At 34.4% G+C, this 23385-nt stretch overlaps 3 protein-coding genes across 4 annotated transcripts; 1 reads left to right on the forward strand and 2 right to left on the reverse strand.

Annotated features, from left to right (window-relative positions):
* The first annotated feature begins 6181 nt into the window (after positions 1-6181).
* On the forward strand, positions 6182-13851 carry LOC115989545 (protein MLN51 homolog). 2 transcript variants are annotated; one of them, XM_031113271.1, is made up of 12 exons: positions 6182-7178; positions 8572-8674; positions 8824-9026; positions 9123-9961; positions 10434-10548; positions 10756-10875; positions 11250-11305; positions 11424-11469; positions 11638-11705; positions 11783-11861; positions 13270-13360; positions 13455-13851. In XM_031113271.1, exons 1-9 carry the CDS (start codon positions 6607-6609, stop codon positions 11663-11665), a joined length of 2082 nt encoding a protein of 693 aa, XP_030969131.1. In that variant the 5' UTR covers positions 6182-6606; the 3' UTR covers positions 11666-11705; positions 11783-11861; positions 13270-13360; positions 13455-13851. The 2 variants fall into 2 exon arrangements, with proteins under 2 accessions (XP_030969131.1, XP_030969130.1); XM_031113270.1 differs by having other exon boundaries at positions 11638-11861.
* Positions 13852-18891: 5040 nt separating this feature from the next.
* On the reverse strand, positions 18892-19467 carry LOC115990241. The gene has a single exon (XM_031114088.1). The coding sequence runs from the start codon at positions 19465-19467 to the stop codon at positions 18892-18894; it is 576 nt and encodes a 191-aa protein (XP_030969948.1).
* Positions 19468-21597: 2130 nt separating this feature from the next.
* Positions 21598-22173, reverse strand: LOC115990242. The gene has a single exon (XM_031114090.1). It carries the CDS (start codon positions 22171-22173, stop codon positions 21598-21600), a length of 576 nt encoding a protein of 191 aa, XP_030969950.1.
* Between the last annotated feature and the right edge of the window lie 1212 nt (positions 22174-23385).

Raw genomic sequence — 23385 nt, forward strand, 5'->3', positions numbered from 1 at the left:
AGGGGGGAGTTACGTGCATACCCTCCGAGGACAATTTGATCATGCTCCCCGAGGCCACCACCATGTGAACTCTGTTAGACACTTGGGTCCTAGTCCCCCCATAATATCCATAAGTCTCAACTAGAAAAAAATATTTAAAAAAAAATGTGGTGCAAGAGAGATTCTATGAAAAGACCATTGATGAATATATATATATATATATATATATAAGTTTTGAAATTTTGATAACAGATTTTTAGTTAGAGTAGGATTTAAATTTCTGAAACTTAGATGCATGTGGCATGTTTTGATAAAACACTTCGGACAAAGTTTAGCTAAAACCTTACTCAATAAAAAAAAAAAAAACATTACTACATATTTGAAAATATAACCGTTAAATTGCATGTTCTATACACTTTTAATATACATGTCAAATTTCGTATCAATCGGATATTATTTACTATATAATATAAGTTTATATTTTATGCATAATACTATAAAAAATTGTAATTTAAACAATTTATTGATGACATAGCTATTGATCTTTAATTTTTTTGAAATTTTACAAGCATGGAAGATATAGGAAGAATATGTAATCCAATAGTGGATTTGTCAAAATTCATCTCCAATAAAAAGATATTGAGTAAGGTTGTAGTCTAAAGCTATATCCAATTTTGTAACTAAATTTTGTCCAAACACTTATTGTTACTTATTTAAAGAAATTGATAGGCAAAAAATAAATTGTTGTTTTGATACTTAGATGCATGTTGCATGTTTTGTTAAAACACTTATTGTTATTGTTATTTTATTTAAAGAAATTGATAAGAACAAATAAGTTGACTTTTATTTTATATATATATATATATATATATATATATATTATAACTTTCCCATAGAAGAAAAAATAAAATGTATATAAATAGATAAATTATAGAATATAATATAGATGAATTATTGATAGATAAAGTTTTGAAAAAAAAAAAAAAAGGAAAGGATTTCGTGGATTAAATAAAATATGCTTTTGGAAAAATCACCATCTTTGTACTTATTTTCAAAGAGTGCCTTCGACTTTAGATATCACACACTCAAAAATAATTTTAATTTAGGAACACTTTTCATATAATATTATATGATTATTCAACAAGCTCGTGTAAATTTTTTTGTCTATTTTAGTATAAGAATCTATTTTTCTATTTTACATTCTTATTTTCCAAAACACCTCACATTAGATTATTTATTTTACTTCACATTTTATTAAAATATTATTTTTTCTTGATTTTTTTTAAAAAAATTCTCTTTCTTTACACACAACAACCATTATTTATTCATTTTTTCATCCTTGGGATACTTAAAAAAAGAATGAACAACTAAATACGAAATGCATAGTGTATTATACACAGACTGATGTAAATGTTCTAAACTTTCATTTGGTTTAGAATTATTTTTTCTTTTTTCTTTTTTCTTTTTTATGAATTTGGTTTAGAATTCTTGATTCTTTGAAATAGGAAGTAAATATCACAAACTTATCTATATATATATAACCGAAACATCTGAAACTCCCACAATTTTCCACGTTAACATTAATTAAAATTAAAAAAAAAAGCATTAATTAAACCGTGAAAAGCAAACCCGATACCCACAAACCCAACTTTGAATCCTCTCTCTCTATTTCTCTACCCTTCTCCTTAAAACCCAACTCTAAATTTCAATCCCAAACACCATCTTCTTCTCCTTTCTCTTCTCTAAAAAGGATACTTCCCCAAAACCTTCTCTTCTCGCCTCCCTTGGAAACCAAATTTAATAATCAATCTGTATCTCCAATCTTCCTCCCCAACGCAAACCCTATACCTAAGGTAGCCATCATGCTAGGCCTATGCAAGAGTTTCCTTGGTCTCTACTCTCAGCCTCTTTTCTCCATGGACGAATTTAGCCACAGAGCCAATTAGGTTAAATAATTCCCCCTTTGTCATTCTCTTTCATATTTGATTGATTTGCTTCTCAAGAAATTCTTTCTCTACGATTTTCTCTAAATCTTATTTTTTGAGTTTCGGTTTTAGGTAATGATGATGATGCCAATTACTCAGTCCCAACGCCAAGTGAATCCTAGCAAAGGTCTGGTTGCCTTTTGGGTTGTCACCGTTGGCATCACCAGGTCTATCTCTATCTCTCTTTTTCTAATTTTAGATTGTTTAATAAATAATGGAAACATGTAGTTTTGATAGGTCTTCATTGCATGAGAAGAGAAAAGTGGCCAACCCCATCACCCTTAAAGTGTTCGACAAAATGCCTGGTTTGGAGGCATGGCTTATAAAGATAGCTTTTGACCTTAACATAGTCCAAGTTTATTTGGATTGTGTTTATTAGTGAATAACTAATGGACTAAGAAAGCTTAGTTATAATCTATAATCAATTCAATTTAGTAGATTCTTTTTTAATTCTCAAATATAAAGTTGCTTGCTTATTGTCTTCCTTAATTTTGTACTCAACCATATATGATGGTTTAGATTGATTTTATTGGGTATGCATTTATTTGTTTAAAGGGTTAGTATTTGTAGTTTGAGAATTAAAGAAAGAGATTGAATCACATTTTAATTCTCTATTATTGATTGAAAAAAAGAAGTATTTGTTTCTTCATAATTTATAAGGTCCTTCTGTAGTGGTGGCTATTTCAAGAGATGCTTTAAGTTCAAATCAATATGTGTCAAATTGCCTATTCAAAGCATCCGACAACTATAATTATGAAAAACAATAACTCAACCCTCAAAAAATGTTTGAATTTTGGCAGTGTTTAAATTTTCAATGTAGATTTAACAATGTTTCCTTCTCATTGTAATTTGTGATTTATGTTAATGATGATTTTAGGGTCCTCCAACTCATGAAAGTATGCAAGATTTTATGTCTCTTTCTCATTGTGTTTCTTCCAACCCAAATGGATACAAGAAGAGAGAAGTTTTGACACTGAGGTTGACAGTCATAAGTGGAGAGATTCCTAATCCAATTAAGTTTCCAATATATATTCTGTTTGGATCTGCTGATTTTTCATACTCTACATTGTTTTTGGGCGATACTGGTAATTGGCAAGTTCAAAATGCTCATTTTCTTTTTTAGTAGCTTTAATCTTGTGCTTTCTCCGTCATAGCTCTCTTCTGTTGTTGACCATTTAGCGAGGCCATTTATAAGTGAAATGAACCTTCTTTGTATTCTTGCATTGCCAACACTATGTTAGTTCTATTTTTTCTAGTGTATTACATCAATGTTGGTGTGTATCATATTTCTATGTTTCTAATTTTACTCATTGATTGTTTAGTGAAATATGATATTGATACATTGAGCATGTGTGTGAATTTAATTAGTAATGTATATATGAAAAGTTGATTGTGTAATTTTCTTTTAGTGTTATTAGTGTGTGGTTGATGCATTGTTGTCTATATAAAAGGTTTTAATTCTGCATTGTTTTGGTTTATGACTTTTAATGTCTCCCCCAAACTATTTCTCCCCCAAATTTTGATACTTCCTACCCATGGACCTCTACATTTTTCAAGTATGTTGGCAAATATAGAACCCTATATTATAAATAGTGTTTTTCTAGAGGTTATTTGTTGCAATCGCAATTCACGGCTTAAAATTTGTATTGTTTGATATGTGATTTTACTAATAGGCTTTGGCTTTAGGATTTTATTTTTTATTTTTTATTTTTTATGTCAAGTTCTATAAAAGGAGCACTGTGATTTGTTCCTTTGATTTAATTTGTACTTTGTATTGGTTGGTATGTGATTTTACTAATAGGTTTTGGCTTTGGGATTTTTGTTTCTAACATGCATTCGAATCTAAATAAATTAGGCTTCGTATGTCAAGTGCTATAAAATGAGTAATGTGGGTTTGAAGGTTTTGTCTTGGTTATCTTTGTGTTTGTTCTCTATGTGTAAAATTTGGTCTATGGATCCAATTTGTTAAAAAGATTTCTTCTTCAAAATGTTATTTTCCTACACTATTTTTCTACATAAAATCTACACTATTTTACATCTAAAATCTACATTTTTTTTTTTACAACCAAAATTTGCATTGCACTGTTTTATAAAAATCTGCATTGCACTGCACTATTTCATAAAGTCTGCATTGTTTCGAATAACTTTTTGCATTGTTTTTAAACAACTTTCTGTATTAAGTACTTTTTAGCACCTATGATATAACCAATTTTCTGTTTCGTATGTCAAGTTCCATAAAAGGAGCATTGTGGGTTTGAGGGTTTTGTCTTGGTTATCTTTGTGTTTGTTCTCTATGTGTTTGTTTAAATTTCTCAGCGAATATGTAGAACATATTGAATGTGTTTGTGTGTATATAGGGAAAACATCAGTACTACCTTAGATGATCTTAATTTGAGTTCCTTTGACATTTTTTCCTTCATGTTCAGAATAAGTAATGATTAGATTACTAGGACTCTCCTCTATGTGTTGGACTGAAGTTTTTACTTTAGCTCACAAATTTAGTAGCAACCCTCAATTGTATTTGGTATGAAGGGAGGTATTACCTGCTATGTGATTGATAGGAAGTGTTTAGTCATTCCTAACTGTGACTTGGATGATTTTTATGTTCTGAATGCTTTTGTTGTACTTTTTTCTCTACATTTGTAGTTCTTTTTCGATTGCAGTTGGTTTATTTAATTTGTTCTATTTTATTAATGTTTCTTGAATGTTGGCTGAAAATTGGATTTTATTGTTTTGTAGATAGATATTTGGCATTTTGTTATCTGGGTTATTTGGAACTATGGATCCTTATCTGTATAAGACTCTTAATACAACAGCAAGATGAGAAAAGCTAGGTATTTACTAGTCTTCTCCTTTACTTTGTACTATTTTTTGCGTATTTATTGGTAATATGTTTCTAGAAAGAATTAGAAATTAGAATGTGATTTCATATTTAAGTTTCTTTGTTATCTTAAACTTGGTTTTATGTTTGGTTTAATTGTTTAATATAGCAAAATTACAAATTTGATATTTCACTTCTATATGTTGTAATAGACTTCTCAACCTATTCTATTGACAGGCTTACATCAGTGGTATTTCAAATGAATGTGACAACAACTTATCAAGTGAACAAGATGGTTCTACAAAGTTTCTAGAAGTTGATGTTGAAAGCAATGTACAACTTACACCAACATCTGTAATCAAGGAAAATAAAAGGAGTTATTTAGTGGCTACTGTGAAGCAACAAATGAAGAAAATACAAATAATACTTTAAAGTTGCCTTTCAATTTATTTCAAATATTAATTAAGTAGTTCTTTAAATTTTATGTTTCATATATTTATTGGATAATTGAGGGTGTTAAGGATTGAAATCTTAATTTTAATTTTAATTTAAGTTTAATTTATATTTTTCATTATGTAATTTTATGTTTCATATCAAGAATAGAAAATTTCGAGGCTAGAATCTTAATATACAATCAAAAGGGAAGAGACAGATAATTGTTAACGTCTACATACACAATAGCTTTCCTGTACATCGTACGAATTAGCGACTAGTTAGAATTATTATTATTATTTTTGATGAACAGAAAAGGGTTTTAATGCATGTGTTTATTTATCCGGTTCATTTGAACCTACAGAACTCATGGCCTGAGACATGATGTCGTTATGGTGCAGTATTTTTGCAAAGCACGACTCAAACCAAGCAACTCTTGAACAAGTGTGACCCAATTTGATACTCTTGCCAACGCAAACCACCCAGGGGGCTTAACTTATTAGAATTATTGTTGTTTACTTTTGTGCCCAATAATATATGGATGTGGAATTAAGAATTTGAGATCGATATATACCGACGCACCTTGAGGTTGTTCCTTCCTACGGTGGGAGGACAACAGAGGACAAATCCTGATGATGCCATGCGTGAATTGCTTCGGTTCTAGGACTCCTCTTTTTTAGAAGCCAACGTGGCGTAAAATGATTGGACAATTGTACAGGCTTTTAAAAGATTCATCTACACTACACTGACCCCCACATATGACTCTTTAAGCCCCTCTCTCTCTCTCTCTCTCTCTCTTACTCTCTCCAAGTGACGTGTTAGAATCTAACTAAAACAAGATAGCTAAGCTGACCAATCACAAACTCCCAGATCCCTCTACTCCCAAAATTCAATTCCCCAAAATACCCTCAATCAAATAAGATAATTCCTCCTTACTAAAATCTCTACCTTTCCTTGTACAAGTCTTTTCTTATTCAATTGCTGACGACACAAATCAAAAATCCCAAACTCTCTCTCTCTCTCTCTCTCCCCCAAAATTCTAGGGTTTCGTAAACGCTACCCCTGAGGTCCCAATTATATATATAAAACCCTAATTATTCTCGATTTTGGGTGTCTAGGGTTCCGATTTGCCCGAGGTTTTCTTCAATTGGTGTTTGTTTGCCGAGAAAGTTTGCGTTTTTAGGGCTTTTTTTTCCTGGTTCGGATTGACTGAGATTGATTTATTATTCTGTGTTTTTGGTTGTGGATTTTTAAAATTGGCGTTTGGCGGCGGAGGGAGTTTGGGTTTTGGGGGCTTGATTGAGTGGAATTGTTGTCTTTGGATTGGCGTTTGGTTCTCGAGATAGTTTGGGGGTTTAGGGTTTTGATTTTTTTTTTAGGGGTGAATTGATGGCTTCGGCGGGTGAAGATGACTTGGAGTATGAGAGCGATCCAGAGGATGTGAAGCGATCGTTGTCGATGCGGAGGAGAGAAGCGAGTGATGATGAGGAAGCTGAAGAAGAGGGGAGAGAGAAGACGAGGGTGGATCCGAGGGTTGTGATTCATTCCGATGAATCGGACGGTCAGGGCGGGGTTGCGGAGTATGATGACGACGAAGAAGAATTGGACGAAGAAGAGTTATTAGAGGAAGAGGAATTAGTGGAAGAGGAAGATGAAGGACTTGTTGAGGAAGAAGAAGTGGGGGTGTATGAGGAAAGAGTTAGCGGTGGTGGTGAAGGAGATGCACGTGTTGGGGTTGAGAATTCGGCGGTTGCTGTGGTGAATCAAAGCAAAGTGCACGGTGAGGAAAGGCGGGCAGTGGATGAATCGGCAGAGGGGCAAGCGGAGGGTCAGGATGGGGAGGAAGATGAGGAGGAAGAGGTAGAGGAGAAGAAGGAGAATGAGCCCTTTGCGGTACCCACTGCCGGAGCTTTCTATATGCATGATGATCGATTTAGGGACAATGCTGGTGGTCGACCCAGGTACCCGATATTTATAATATGTAGAATTTGTTTAGAATGTAGCTATAATTTGCATTATCTTTTGGAGTTTAATGCTGCTAGATTTGTTGTGAGGTGAATTATGTATAGATTAATTTTATGAATGAGTAGTAGTTTGAGGGTTTTGGGTGCCACACTTTTCAGTAGTGCTAAACAACACCAATGGCAATTATAGCTTGACTGTAGGACATGAACTTAAGACATGAACTTAATTCAGTTGTAGATTCTGGGTGAGCTAGGCGCTCCCTTGTCCCTTTGGCCATGACTTTGGTTTTTGAGGTGCTTCTTTGTGTTTACAGTGTATTTTAGTATAAACTATAACGTCCTTTTAACCAGTGGTGTTTGACAGATCAAAGTGAGACTCTACTCTACAGTTCTCATGCACTAATGTTTTGTTTCTTATTGCAAAATTTTACTGCTGTAACATTTGTTTTTGTTATTTTGGATTTAAAAGTTTCAATGCAATTTTCAACTTCACTTCCTCATAAGGATCTCTTCTTTGTTATATGTTGCTTTCCATTTCATATGGTTTATTATCTATTATTTCTCTGTATTGAAGTGTCTGTTTGGCCCTGCTATTTCTTGGGGGCAAACTCCTGTTTTCGTCAAAAACACGAGACTGTGTCTGTTTGGCATAAAATTTTTGATGGAGTTTTGTTTTTAAAAAACGCTGAAAACAGCTTTTAGAATCTGCACATACCAGGCAGCTTTTTCAAAAATGCCAATTTTAAACCTCAAATCAAGTTTTTGCCTCTTTTGGGTTCTCAATACCTAAATTACCCTCAATTTTTGGCTTAGTGACCAAAATATCAGACAAACACCCTCCCCTTACTCACACTTATCTCATCTGTTCTCTCACTTCACTGCTGCCCTCATAGTTGCTCATCTATCACACCTGCTGTCAAATCTCAAGTATTCATCTTCTTTTTATTTTTTTCACCTTTTCATTTAATACCAATGTTATCCAACTATCTGTTGATAGAAAAAAAAAAAAAAAAAAATTTATGACGCAAAACCTCACCAAGGCTGGGCCCTTTGGACCCACCCCTGGGGATTAAACCACGGATACATGACCCCCCTTGCCAGAACTGTGTCAGGTAATCCAGATAAACTCCTAGTGGGGTTCAAACCGAGGATGTTTGAGACTTTAGTTCATCCCATGTCTGCAACCACTAGACTTCACCATGACGGGCTGACAAAAACAACACTTTTTAACAGTTTTTGCAAAGAACTTTACTGTAACTTCAAAAACTGCTTTACCAAAAAATGCACGCTTTAAAATTTCTGTTTTTAAAAAAATCACCTTTCTCAAACAGCTAAGCAAATTGAGCACACTGTATAATCCTTTTTTTAACCTGATTTTTGCTTTGTTTAGGCGGACGCATGGTGGAAGGAGGCTGTGGGAGTCCAAAGATGATCGTAAATGGGGGCATGACAAGTTTGAGGAGATGAATTTGCAGGAAAGGCATTATGACGAGGTGGTGGTTTTAGATATGTGCAATCTGTGTGATGACTATTGTTTTAACTGTTCCCTTCTTTTTATTTATTTATTTTTATATGGGAACTGTTCCGTCTCTTTCTCTCTCTCATTTGCCTTTCTGATGCATAAACATTATTATAATTTCAGGGTCGGAGAAATTCCAAGGCTCATTATCGAGGCCGTGGTAAAAGTCGAGGTACTGATCGAGGGTATCCAAGAGGGAATAGGTCTAAAGCATTTAACAATAATAATCAGAGCCAAGCACCTAAGGGTGTGAGGGGGAGAGGGCCTAGACGCTATGAACCTACCTATAGAAACAGAAGTCAGGCACCTCAAACTGAAAACAGACAGTGAGTGTAAACTTTGAGCTTAATGGCTTTCAGAAAAAAAAATTCCCCTATATTCATCAGGTTAGGCTTAAAATATACTGTTTGCTGATGTTTCAGGTCTGGGAAGCCTCTTGAGAGAACTTCCCATGCTAACTCTGGGAGAGCTTTCACATCCACCTCAAATGTGGAATCTGATCCTGTTCCTGAGAGGAGACAAGTGTTCTCAAGCTTGAACTCTGCTTCTCCTCCATTTTACCCTTCAGGCTCTTCCAATAAAGACATCGCACTGACGCAGAAAAGGGATGTTCAAGCAGGTAGTTCCTACAGAGGTCTTCACCCAGCTGTGATGGATGACAGTTCTTCTGTCCAACAAACCAATTCATTGCTGCGGGGGAAGAATATAGCTGAATCTGTTGGCATGGACAAGCTTTACATTGATGATTCCATCAACACTGGTGCTGGGAAGCCTTTGTCTAATATGCAAATGCCACTTTCTGGATCGTCATTAGTCAATACTACACAATCTCCTCCAATCAGGGCTCAGGGAAGGGGTTTATCTATCCCAGGACAAATGAATTATCAACCGGGCCCGCCTCATAATCAAGTCAATAGAGTTTTTTCTTCAACACAACTCCATTCTGTTCAGAAAGGTCCTGCTCAAAGTAGAGGTCATCCTCCTGCACAGCAGTCAAGCCAGCGGCCTGGTAGTGGTTCTCAATCTTCCTCCCCACCAAAAACAGCTCTTTCAATAAATTCTAACGAATCTGGAGAAGCCGAATCTCCTTCAGAGTCAAATAAATCTAAAAGTGCATTGGTTGGAAAGGGAAAAGCCAATACACAAGGTGCTGGAAGGGGATCTTTTATGTATGGTGGGGTTCAGGTTATGGGAGCTACTGGGAACATGACAGTTGGTCATGGAGATCAAAACTTCCCTGGAACTCCAGCCTTTTTGCCAGGTGAGGTTTCTTGGATCTTACTTTCAATTATTAAGAAGAAAATTACAAATAAGGGAAAATATCTGAAACGTTGTATACACAGAATGCTCAGTTTTGGATTGCTATTTACAGGACACTTACAAGTCTTTGAAGTTTACTTTTTGTGCAGCTTAGTAATGAACTAGTGCTATTTATCTTCTTCTCTCTTTCTCCCCCCCCCCCCCCTCTTCTCTCTCTCTCACTAAGTTGATTAAATATACAAATAAATTGTTTAATTTCTACTAGCAACCAAATAAATTTTATCTACGTATTATGCTTTTTTTTCCCCATTAGGTCTTTGGGAACAGCTTTGGTATCTTGAATTGTTTATCTAGCTCTATTTTATTGCAAATTTCATGGAATACCAGTATAATTTTTGTTTTCCCCCGTCTATCAAACTTTTGTGAGTTTTAGTTATTTATCTATTCTTGTTCTTATCTGGTGGTACTTGCAGTAATGCAATTTGGAGGCCAGCATCCTGGTGGTGTTGGAGTTCCTGCTGTTGGCATGGCGTTCCCTGGTTATGTTGCTCAACCACAACTTGGTTTGGGAAATTCTGAGATGACATGGTTAGTAATCTTTTTGTTGTAAATGTGTAATTTCCTTTCATCTTTATTTGTCTTGTTTTTCTTCTGATCTTGACTGCCTGCTATTAAAATTTCTTTGGGGATGAAAGTTTGAATGAGAAATTAATTCCTTTCTACTGTATTAGTCCAGTTGTCTCTTTTGTTTTGTTTATTTTGAAAGGGATTAGTAATGATCATTTTGTTCTTCAGGCTACCAGTTTTGGCAGGTGCAGCAGGAGCTTTGGGGGCTACATACTGTTCACCATATATTGTTGACGGTGCTTATCATGCTCGCCCTTCAGGGCAGACATCTTCCGTGGGTGCCTCAAGGTTGGTAGAATGTTTTCCATGAGTTTGATATTTTACAATGATCTGATTACTTGCTTTATTTTGCTTAATCTGGTTATTTTGGTGTCTAGTGAAGCATTATTTTGACTTCAGTCCTTTTGTTAAAATGCTTGCTTCAACTTCAAGACACTCTTATATAATGACTTAAATTGTTTAGTGGAGATATGTTCAATAGTATGACTTTGTCTTGTCTATTTGTTTGGCATGTGATCATTACACGTCATTGTAAACACAAAATTCTCCTCCTACAGTCATATGGTGAAAGTTGATAGTTTGATTATGCTACTATTAACTGATGCGGTTATTCTAACAAAATTGCATTGTCCTAATCTTCATATTTTTTGGTTCCTTTGTAGCAAAGAAAATAATTTGAACAAGCCCAATAATGAATGGAAGCCTTCACAGAGGCCTGGTAAGATACGATTCTTAATTTGTAGTCTTGTGCTTTTGTGTGACTTTCTTTAACACACCACTTTATTATTTGTTATAATTCTGTACTCAAAAGGAACATGTTTTCAATTTTCCTGCAGAACTTGTAAGCGATGAATTTGGGCAGCGACAAAATAAGCCCCGCAGGCAAGTTGAAATTCTTTTTTTTGAATTTGGAATAAATTTTTTGAGGCTTGCCAAGTTGTCCAGACTTACCCACCCTGGATAGGGTGGTGGTGGATAGGACTTGATTCCTTGTGCTATATACTTCTGCCTTGTGTGATTGTTTATATTTGCCTTTTTCTATCCATGCAGATATTCAGAGATGAACTTTGGAAAGTGAAGTACTTAGATATGGATCCTGTTCTAATAAGCAGATAAAGGTTTAATACCGCCCAATTAAACTTTTGTGTTGTCTGGGTGTCACAAAATTCTGAGTTGTGATTGCTTGGTGCTGCAGGCCTTCCTCCAGGCCCTTTGTGATCTCCAGCCTTTGTTCTGGAGCACTTTGGGCCGCAATAGGTTTCATGATATTTTAGGTAATTAATCTTGCTCCAATTAATATATTTGTCTTTTATGTATTTTGGGTTTCAAAATTTTTATTTTTTATGAATATGTTCCATGAGATTTAGATAAATAATCTTGCTCTGATTAATATATTTCTTTCCAATGTATTTTGTATTTCTGAGATTTAGATAAATAATCTTGCTCTGATTAATATATTTCTTTCCATGTATTTTGTATTTCTCAAATTTTACCTTTTATGTTCACTGGGATATAAGAATAATTTTAAATGTTTTTTGACCTGGTATTCTGATATTTTTCCCCCCTTCAATCTGTTACGCTGTCTTTCTGCAATTTAACACAAAATGTGAGATCTCAAATTTATCTTTGCAATATACTGACCCTCAATAGGAAGACCTATTAGTAATTTATGCGAGTACTTCAAACTACAGGACTGGTTTAGTTCTTATACAAATTGAACTCACTGGTTTAATTTTTTCTAGTTTGTCTAGAATCTAGTCAGAATCAGTTTTAGTTAACATGCAGCATATGAAAATGTCAAATCTAAAATTAGTTTATGATAGGAATTTGTATGTGAAAACATCAAATTTTAAAAAGGACAAAGTTTAGCTACAAAATTAATTGTAACTTAAGGCTACAACCTTACTCAGTACCTTTTTATGGGATATGAATTTTGACAAATCCTCCCCTAGATTACATTTTCTTTTTATATCATCCATGCTAGCAAAATTTCTAAAAAATTAAAGATTAATATCTATGTCATTAATAAATTGTTTAAATTGCAAGTTTTTGTAGTTTTAAATTATTTATAAAATATAAATTAATAGATCATATAGTAAATAATATCCGACTGGTACAAAATTTGATATTTGTATTAAGAGCGTAAAGAACATACGAGGTTAGATTTTTAAAATATGTTGTAACATTAATGCTTTTAAGGGAAGTTGTAGCCTTAGGCTACAACAAATTTTGTAGCTAAACTTTGTCTTTTTAAAAATATGATTTTGGATGGAATATATTTGAAAGAACCAAAGTTAAAATTGGTTTTTTATATGGGAACATATCTGGTCCCATTTTGAACCAGTTTTTTAATAAAAAAGTTACCAAACTAAAAACAACTAAAACCAGTTTTCTTGTACTTTGCTTGTGTGGTTTTGTGGTTTGCCAGACACCCCATATGATTCAGTCTTAGGGAAAGACCTATATTACAGGGTTGATTATCATGTGATTAAAGCATTAATCAATCTCTGGAACCTGTATGCTTTTGTCAAGTTTTAGTTTTGGTGCTTAGTAGATCCATAATATCTCGGAATCCCACCATTTCTTTGTATCTACTCTTTAGTTTGCACATGCAGTTATTAACTTATTATTTGTCTCTGTTTTAACCTCCCTCTCTCTCTGTCTCTGTCTCTGTTCATGCAGTTATATATGACAAACACCTGCTCATGCTGCACTAAATAATTTAAAAACAATATTGTGGCTTGACGGGTGGCAGTTCCTTTTTAAACTTGCGGTAAGAATCTACTTCAAAGGATAATCCTTGACCTTCTAAATTCTCCAATTGACATTGGAAGAAACTGATAATGTCCTGCTTTTGTTGATTTCAGGTTTTCTTGTGGTTTGGGTTTTTTATTGAAGCTTGTGAGAAATGTAAGCCAGCTTCCAAAACTATAAAGAAAAGGGAAAAAGAACAACATTTATTGTGCAGCAGCTGTTTGCTTGGTGGAGTTGAATTCTTCTATTTATTTATATAAATGGTTTGGGGTTTTTATTATTTTTTTCCTGACAATAACAAGTTAAGTTTATTGAGAGACCCTTTCCATGTATGGGATTTTTCTGGAGTTGACTATGCTGTGGGGATCTTGCGGTTAGAGTTTTAGTTGATCATGGGACTTTCATAATAGTATTTGGTGTAATGAAAGGGTACTTGATGTTTTAGTGAGCTATTATCTGTGATTACTGATGTTTTTCTAGGTAATGCAACGCTTGGCAATAATTATTCTGTTTGCGTTATTTTATTTATTTGTAGACTCAGAAGGCAGGCCGAATGTAGCTACAAATGAGTGTCTGTAGAGAATACACCACCTACGTAAATTTTGGTAGAGAAGAAGTGAGAGCGCAAAACTCATTTTAGAATGTGGCCTTTCTAACTGTGATACTGCGAAAGAGTAAAGATGGACGTCAATTATTAATACAAGGGGGAAAAAAATAAGATGTATATCCACAGAGGTCAGGTTGCACATGTGAGGTATATAATGTGAGTTGCAAATTAGGGGGGAAAATAATAAGTATGTGTTTATACGCTTGTGGCTTTTTTTTTTTGTTTGTTGTTGTTGTTGTTGTTGTTGTTGTTGTTGAGAGTTTTAATTTATGGTGTCTGTTTCTGATAATAGTTTTTTATCATTAAATCAAAACTCTAATCGGTTTTTGGTATAAGTGAGAATTGAATTATAAATTTCTTATTAAATCATCAGAAATTTTACTGGTTGTTCTAATTAGAACTCACTATGTTGTGGCTTTGATGCTTATGCTTAGTTTAATTCTTTGTGGTGTAACGAGATTCAGAGTCTATCTTTATCAAAATATTAATAAAATAAAAATAAAGATCAGGTCCTTTATTTATTGATGAAAAATCTGGTCCTTTATTCGGCACTCACTTGTCACCTGAGCATTGTCCCTTGGATGATTTAAGGGCATACCCACACACTCACTCCTGTGGCTGCTACCATTTTTATTTTTATTTTATATAAATATTTTAGGGAAGTTAAAGAAGATTAATAATTAATTTATCTATGAATTGATAATTTAATTTATTAAATTAAATTAATAATTTACTGATTTGCTTATTTAGTGAAAGTGGTTTAGAAACAAATTAGGCTTGAAAATTTAAAAAAAAAAAAAGAAAAAAGAAAAAACTTATTTTTTAAGTGGCATGAAAAAGCCAACAAGGTGAGTTTAAGATTTGGGGGAAAAACTTTTAAGTAGTGGGATTCATAAGAGACAATTTAAACTTTAAACAGCTGAAAAACTTAATGAACAGTGGAACTAAATACTCGCAACTGTGTAAGACTCAGGTCAAAAGGTAAATTCATACTCCAACCGTCAACTTACAGTTAAGAAACAGAAAGAGCATTTTAGAGTTGAAAGAATAGGTATTAAATATTCTTAGTCATTATCGAGACATTGTGTGATTATGATCATAGTGGGCATAAATGAGTCTAATCGAGTTAAGCATTAAAAGTTTAAGTTTGTTTATTAATTTTTACTTATCAAAAAAAAAGTTTGTTTATTAATTTAACTTCGAACATGAACTGAACTCGAGTTTATCACTAGTATTACATGTTCAAGTTTGGTTTATATTTTTTGTCAAATAAGCTTAAAGTTTGTTTATGAGTTGCTTGATTAATTTATTCTTTTTCTATATATAATTTATTCTTTAAAAACGGTTTTTGTTTTCTGTCTATTTTGGATTGCCAAACAAATTTTTTAGTTTCAAAAATAGAAAATTGTTTTTGGAAACAGAAAATAATGGGAAAAATAGTTACCAAACATACTCTAGTTATTATTTGGAAACAATTAGTAGTAGCCATAAGTGATGGGTCACAAAGTCTTGGGCCCCAATTTTCACAGCCTTATCTTTCAACTTAACAAAATAAATCACAAGTTCACTACAATTTAATAATTGGGCATGTGACTTTAATTAGATTTCCTAATAGAAATTTCATCAACTAGAAGCTGATGCTCTCTTGGTCATCCAGGCCATCAATGATAGCTCTATTGGCAATGAATTTGGCCACATCATTCAAGGGATCTAGCTTGCTCGAGGCACTTTTGTTAGCAGCTGCTTTCAGAATCTGAAAAGGGACTACAACGGAGTAGCATATGAGCTTGCCCAATATGCTAGACGCTGCGAATCCATGCATATTTGGAAGGGAGTTCTCCCCCTATTGTGTCATCGCTAATTTAGTTAGATTTGATGTAGTGGCCCAGTCATTACTGTTTTTTTTTCCCCTTTGTTGTAATCCAATTACAATTTGATGATTAATATATCATGATTTCCACCTCAAAAAAAAAAAAAATAAAATAAAATAAAAAATAAACCTAGAAGTCTAGCTTATGTTACTTAGTTTCGTCAATATTGACAATGGTTGCATGTAGCATGGCAGCAGATCTTTGGTGGCTATTGAACTATTATTGGTGAGATTCCCCACTCTTCCTTTTTTATTTATTTATTTTTTATTATTCAATAGTTATAATAGGAAATTGAAAATTTGAACTTTGGATGTCTTGAAAAGACTAAGAGGTGTCAACCACAACCAGTTGAACTATAAGACTTTTAGTGTTGGTGATAATGAATTTCAGTTCATTACAAATTATACTTCAATATTTGCCAACAACTTTGAATGATGAATGGACCCTAATTTGATTGATTTACATTTGTAAGTGAAGGAATTTATCTGATCGGAATTAAAAATTGGAAATTTCTTCTCAAATTTGGGAAAGTAATTATGTTTGGAAAAAATGCATTGACTAAAAAATTTAAAATTCTCTACACTAGGAAAATAAGAAATCTTACAAAATATTTAGGTGGAAAAAACCCATACCTCTTTCTCAACCACCATATCTAACGATTTATGTTAATGGTTAAAAAACTTGAAATTGTTATGGTTGATTATTAGGTGTTGCTTAATGAGGAGTAATAATACAAAGTTTGTATGCTTTTCTTCAAGTGGGTGAGAGGAATCGAACGTAAACTTGATTTTCTTCATAGAGGAGGCTTGAAAATATAACCAAAGTATAAGGCTCTTGATTTCTTGACTACATTATAATTATTTCATGAATACGCACTTTGAAGAGAATCAGGATCCCATTGTGGATGCCCATTTTCTTTTTTTACCGAGTTTTGTTGCACATTGGGTTCTTGGTGACGTGACTCTTGTGTGATTGTGTCTCTAGGGTGGGGTGTGTGTATGTGAGTCCCTTTATATATATATATATTAGGATTCGCCACCAACCATTGGTTTTGTATTAGTTGTGATTGGTCACTTAGATGTCTAACTTATTTTAAGTTACCTAATTAATTAAACCAAATTTTAAAGGTTCATTAATTAAGGTAAACCAAAAGTCTTTGTCTCTTTGAACCAAAGATCTTGGATTCGGAAGTTTGGTTACATGTGAGGAAGATGTTAGGCACCCTACAACACCTATTCAAAGATAATACTTTATTTTAATTTATTTCAAACATTAACTTTTTATGACGAAATAGAATACTTGGAATTTTTTTTAAAGGTTTTTGCAAACAATATACATATATATACATGTGAGTAAATATTTACGTATAGGCATGTGAATATTAACTCCAACAAAATGAATACAATCAAAACATGTAAGATATATAAATATATATATATATATATATATCTACGTAAATAATACAATAACGTATAACGTGTGAGTATTTATTTATACATAGCTAGCATGTGAATATTAAATACTATATAAAACAAACACAACATAAGAAAAGAGTTGGAAGAGTAGCACCTTGCTGTCATCCATTATTTTTTTTATTTTATTCATGCAAAAAAAAAAAAAAATGACAAAAAGAAACTCATTAGTGCCAAGAAATGTTAGAGACAATGTAAGCTTATAAGGTGTTCAAAGACTCACGAGAATGAGCCATGAACACAAATCCACAAACTACAATTATTCCAAGAAAAGACATGGAAATAAAAAGTTACAATGTTAACTTTTATTATCTTGGAAAAGCACTTTTTTTTTCTTAGAAAAGATTTTATTGTGAGGTTTTGAGAAAAAAAAAAAAATTTGAAGGAAAATCCAACGTGGTAAAGAACATTTATCTTGGAAAACATTTCTTTCGGCTTTCTTAGGAATAACAAAGAAAACAATTTTCTTTTGAAAACATTTTTTTGGAAAACATGTATCATTGAAGAATCATTACCCCCCCCCCCCCCCCTTTAAACGTTTTTTTGAAGAAAAAAAAAATTCTTGACATATTTTGAAAGGCACTTTTGAAAACATTTATTAAAAAAAGCCTTTTTGAAAACGCTTTGGAAAAACGTTTTTGAAAAATTTTTGTTATCACTTTTTTTTTTTTTTTTTTTTTTTTTTTTTTTTCAGGTTTTGGGTTTCCCTTAAAAAAACATATTTTGATTTATATTATTTTTTTGAAAATAGATTTTTGTTTTTTAAGACAGTTTCGGCAAAAAAAAAAATTAAAAAAATAGATTTTTGGTTTTGAAAACAGATTTTTATTTTGAAAAAAAGTTTTATATTTCTTTTTAAATAAATAAAAAAAAACAGTTTTATAAAAAACGGTTTTGGGAAAACAGATATTTAATTGAAAACAGTTTTATAAAAACAGTTTTGGGAAAAACAGATTTTTATTCTTTAAAACAGTTTTTTTTTTTTTTTAGAAAAGCAGATTTTTAATTTTGAAAAGAGTTTTTAGAAAATATTTTATTTATTTATTAAGAAAACAGTTTTTTTTTTTTTAATGAAAACAGATTTTATAAAACAGTTTTTATATTAGTTTTATAAATACAGATTTAAAAAAAGAAAAAAAAAACAGTTTTTGAAAAAACGGTTTTATTTAAAAAAAAAGTTTTGAAGAAACAGATTTTTGTTTTTAAAATAAATTTCGCGTTTCACCTCCCCCCCAAAAAAAAAACAGATTTTTTTTAATTTATTTCGAGAAAAAAAACAAAAACAAAGAAAAAGTTTTTGGTTTTGAAAACTTTTAAGAAGACATTTAAAAAAAAAAATCATTTTTTGAAAATGACTTTATCTTTAGAGAAAGAGTTTGGAAAAGATTTTAGAAAAAGCATTTTCTTAGAATAGTGTGTAGTAGAAATATTTTGCCCAAGCATATTTATTTTATGGCACATTATTAATGAGGAATGTTTTTTTTTTTTTTTTTTTTTTTTTTGAGAATCAAAAACGTGCTTCTTATTAAAGGAGACCAAAGAGATCAGCCTGTAATACAGATGAACTATCTGGTGGAACATTTTCCATCCAGATTTGACATTAAGAGGCTAACTTAGCTCGCCTTGCTAGAGAGTGAGCTAGAGCATTACATTGCCTTCTAACATGAGTATAATTTATCGATGACACATATGAGGCAATAAACTTGATATCCTGAACTATATGACCAAAGCTAGATAATGAATAAGAGCCTTCCCGGAGTGTTGTGATAAGGATCTGAGAGTCGCTCTCCAGAACTATGTTTCTGAAGCCTGTTTCAACAACTAGTTCCAAACCTCTTCTTGCTGCCAACGCTTCAACTTCTAACACCGAAGAGGGCAACCGGATGCGTTCAGATAGTGAAGCCATGACCTGTCCATGCTCATTCCTAATAACCACCCTCGGACCGGCTGTATTATCTGCCTCAAAGAGAGCTCCGTCCATGTTGACCTTGTACTGGAAAGGACCCGGAGGCTGCCAGCTTGTTGGTGGACGTCCCACAGGTTCAACCCGTGCTGTGTTGTAATGCTGGAAATCCCCCAGATGCGGCTTTGCCTTCTGCATCAAAATATTCAACGGTTCAGCCTTTTTTCCCAGCCTCAAATTGTTCCTACGATTCCATAAGGCCCACACCACCATAGCAAAAAAAGCCGGCTCCTTGTTTTCTGCAAAAACAGTCCCCAACAAATCAATAAAGGTCACAGCTTGTTTTAAATTATCATGACTCCATTGTGGCATTTTTTTCCAGAACTCTTCTAGCTTCGGATAGCTATATAGAGCATGCTTCACATCTTCTTTGTGTTCCCTGCACAGATCACAGCAATCATCCTAAATAATCTTACGACGAACTAGGTTCACCTTTGACGGCAGAGAGTTTTTTGCTGCTCTCCATATCAGATTCTTGACTTTGTTGGGCACAGGAAGGTTCCAAATGGCTTGCCACAGTGGTTTTACGCCTGTAACATCAGATTGTCCCGGTTGTGCATTCTGAAACTCCCTCTGCAGAAATTGATACCCGGATTTAACGGTGTATTCCCCTTTAGGATTATGAGGCCATGTAAGTATATCTAGCTGGTTTGTGCGACACGGGGGTATTGTGCTTATGGTTTCTACTTCAAAGCTGAGCAACATATTCTCCATTACCTCAGTTTTCCGTAGCTTCTGCACTGGGTCTATCAGTGAGCTCACTTTGGTCCCTAACAATGCTTCAGGCCGAGGGGATAACACTCTTGGAGAGTGTTTTCGAGGCAGCCAGTTGTCCTCCCAAATATCCACAGACTGTCCATCACCTATCCTCCATACTGCTCCTCTTTTAATGACTTCTCTACCTCTGAGTATACTACGCCAGGCGTATGAAGCTGAGCTCGGGTTGGCTGCCTCCATGATGGAGCTATTTGGAAAAAATTTGGCCTTAAACACCCTATAAAATAGCGATGTTTTGTCATGTAAAAGTCGCAAAGTTTGTTTAGCCAATAATGCATCATTGAACCTTGATAGATCCTTGAATCCCATCCCACCTTGTGTCTTTGGTTTGCAAAGCTCCTCCCATTTAATCCAATGGACCTTTCGGCCCTCTCCCCTTTGCCCCCAAATTTTTTTTTTTGATGAGAGCCTCAATTTCATGACATAATCCAATCGGCAATTTAAAACAAGACATTGTATAAGTAGGAAGTGCTTGAGCCACAGCCTTTATTAAAACTTCTCTTCCCGCTTGTGAGAGCAATTTCCCCTCCCATCCTTGTAACTTTTTCCACACCCTTTGCTTTATGTTGTCGAAGCTCTCTTTTTTCTTTCTTCTAATAAAAGATGGCAGCCCCAAGTACTTCTCATATTGTTGGACCACCAGAACTCCTAGTGCTTGCTTTATTGATTCTTGCATATCTGGAGTTGTGGACTTGCTAAAGAAGAGGGTGGTTTTATCCCGGTTTATCTGTTGACCAGATGCTCTCTCATATGTACCTAATTTCTCCAATAACTTCTGGCAGTCATTATTTTGTGCCCTGCAAATAATAAGGCTGTCATCTGCAAAAAGGAGATGGGTTAGTTTAGGGCCATAACGAGAGATGGAAACTCCTCTGATTTCTCCCAAATCTTCGGCTTTTTTCAACAGGCCATGAAAGCCTTCAGTACATAGTAGAAAAAGATATGGGGAAAGAGGGTCCCCTTGGCGAAGCCCCCTAGTTGGCACAATGTTTCCATGTGACTCACCATTTATCAAGATTGAATAAGTGGCGGTAGATATACACCCCATCATTAACTTCACCCATGCATCACAAAACCCCATCTTTGTCATCAATTTTTCCATGTACAACCATTCAATCCTATCATATGCTTTACTCATATCCAATTTAAGAGCCATATACCCAGTGTTCCCTGTGCTATGATTTCGCATGTAATGCAAAGTTTCAAAAGCGACCATTATATTATCAGAAATCAAACGGTTCGTCATAAAAGCACTTTGTTGTTCAGACACTATATTGGGCAGCAACTTTTTCAACCTATTTGCCCAAACCTTAGAGTATACCCTATAAAGGACATTACTAAGAGAAATAGGTCGATATTGGGAGATATATTTCGGGTTATTTACTTTGGGGATTAAAGTAATAAAAGAGTGACCAAGTGAGGGTGGAAAAGTACCCGTGTTCAAATACATGAGAATAGCATCTACCACATCATTTCCAACCAAAGACCAATAATTTTGATAAAAAATTGGGGGCATACCGTTAGGTCCGAGCGACTTTAAAGGAGCCATTTGTTTGAGAGCAACCTCTAGTCTACCTCATGTGCCGTGAAGTCTCCCATTAAATCTGAGTTCATCTCCTCGATCACAACATGTGGAATTTGCTCCAGTATATCATCAAAACTGGTTGGGTTTGTGGAGGTGAACAGCCCTTGATAAAATTCCACCACTGTAACCACCATACTTCTCGAATCAGTGCACCATCTGCCCTCTCTGTTATAAACTCCTTTAATGTAGTTACGGCGTCTACGTTGGGAAGCTTTGCTATGGAAATACTGGGTGTTTCGATCTCCATCTCTAAGCCACTGAATTTTTGACCGTTGGGACCACATTTGAGCTTCACGGTCCATCAGTAAATTAACTTCTTGTTCAAGCACTCTCACCCAAGTAACGTCTTCGCCTCTGCTAGCTGCCAGTTCCGCCTTAGAGAGAAGTTTTCTTTTCTCCTTCAACTCCCTTCTCACACTCCCAAAACTTGTCTTACTCCACTTTGAAAGAGCTTCCCCACAATTCTGAATTTTTTTAATCACCCTATTACAAGCCATAGCCTTAATGTCTCTTTTCCAAACCACTTCAATAGTTGCTCCACACCCTTGCTCTGCCATCCACATCTACTCAAACCTGAAAGGTTTTTGCTGGCTACACTCCATACCTTCTGGCCGAATCAAAATTGCTTTATGATCAGATATCGTCACATCCAAATGGTACACCTTTGTATCTGGGAAATTTGAAAACCAATCGTTTGTTGCAACAGCTCGGTCCAACCGTTCCCATACTGTGTAATCTGCAAAGTGCTTGTGCCAAGTGAACATAGTCCCCACAAATCCTAAGTCCATAAATCCGCATTCATCAAGCACATCTCTAAAAGCTTGCATTTGTCCATGTGGTCGTGTTCTGCCTCCAATTTTTTCTGATTGTTTTGTGACCTCATTAAAGTCACCTGCACACAACCATGGTGGCTTTCCTCTTGATTTCAAACTCCTCAATCTTCCCCAAGCTTCATGCCTTTTTTGAGTATCCGGTTCCCCATAGAAACCCGTAAAACGCCATTCCCCTTCCTTATTTTTCTTTATTGTACTATCTATGTGATACTGTGAGAAAGTCTCAATTGTTAAGTCAAAATCCTCCTTCCAAAAAATCACCAAACCCCCAGTTTTATTTCTTCTAGGAGTTATAAATTTATTCTTCATCTTCAAACGATCTTGCACTAACACTAGTCTTGCTTCATCCGTCCATGTTTCGGCTAAAAACACAACGGAGGGATCTTTTGCCCACACCATCTCTGCAAGCTGATTTTCTGTTCGTTAGTTCCCAAGCCCCCGACAGTTCCAACATAAAATACTCATTGGTCCTGGCGGGGCTGGGATCCAGCCTCCACCACTATCAATTTGTTTTTCTTACCCCCCTGAGAAACCCTTCTCTTCTTTGGTAACTCAGATTGGTCTTCATTGCTATCCACCCTTCTTTTTTCACCCAAGATATCCTCCATTTCAATATCTGTCTCCATACCTATTCTACTTAACCTTTTCCAAGTTGCACCCCTCTCTGTTGGTTGGAGTATGTTTTCACTAATAACTGACAGTGGCTTACGTGGTAATGGAGGTGAAAATTTAGGCTGATGTGCACGTGAGGTGTTAATGTGCATGGGCTGCCCATCTTTTAGAGATAAAGTTGCTAGCAAGTTTTCCTTTCCCATGTCAGCTATATTATTGGTTGCTATAGTTATCTTGGGATCAAATCTATTTATTTCATAATCAATCTCCCCGATTCTCTCCTCAAATAACTCATCAGCTTATCTACTCTCCTCCACATTTATT

The sequence above is a fragment of the Quercus lobata genome, chromosome 5, assembly GCF_001633185.2.
Source record: "Quercus lobata isolate SW786 chromosome 5, ValleyOak3.0 Primary Assembly, whole genome shotgun sequence".
NCBI lineage: Eukaryota > Viridiplantae > Streptophyta > Magnoliopsida > Fagales > Fagaceae > Quercus > Quercus lobata.

Coding starts and splice junctions, on each gene's coding strand:
- LOC115989545 (XM_031113270.1), top strand. CDS start 6,607: ATGGCTTCGGCGGGTGAAGATGACTTGGAGTATGAGAGCGATCCAGAG. Junction 7,179..8,571: donor AATGCTGGTGGTCGACCCAG/GTACCCGATATT, acceptor TGCTTTGTTTAG/GCGGACGCATGGTGGAAGGA. Junction 11,306..11,423: donor GAAGCCTTCACAGAGGCCTG/GTAAGATACGAT, acceptor ATTTTCCTGCAG/AACTTGTAAGCGATGAATTT.
- LOC115990241 (XM_031114088.1), bottom strand. CDS start 19,467: ATGGTGGTGTGGGCCTTATGGAATCGTAGGAACAATTTGAGGCTGGGA.
- LOC115990242 (XM_031114090.1), bottom strand. CDS start 22,173: ATGGCAGAGCAAGGGTGTGGAGCAACTATTGAAGTGGTTTGGAAAAGA.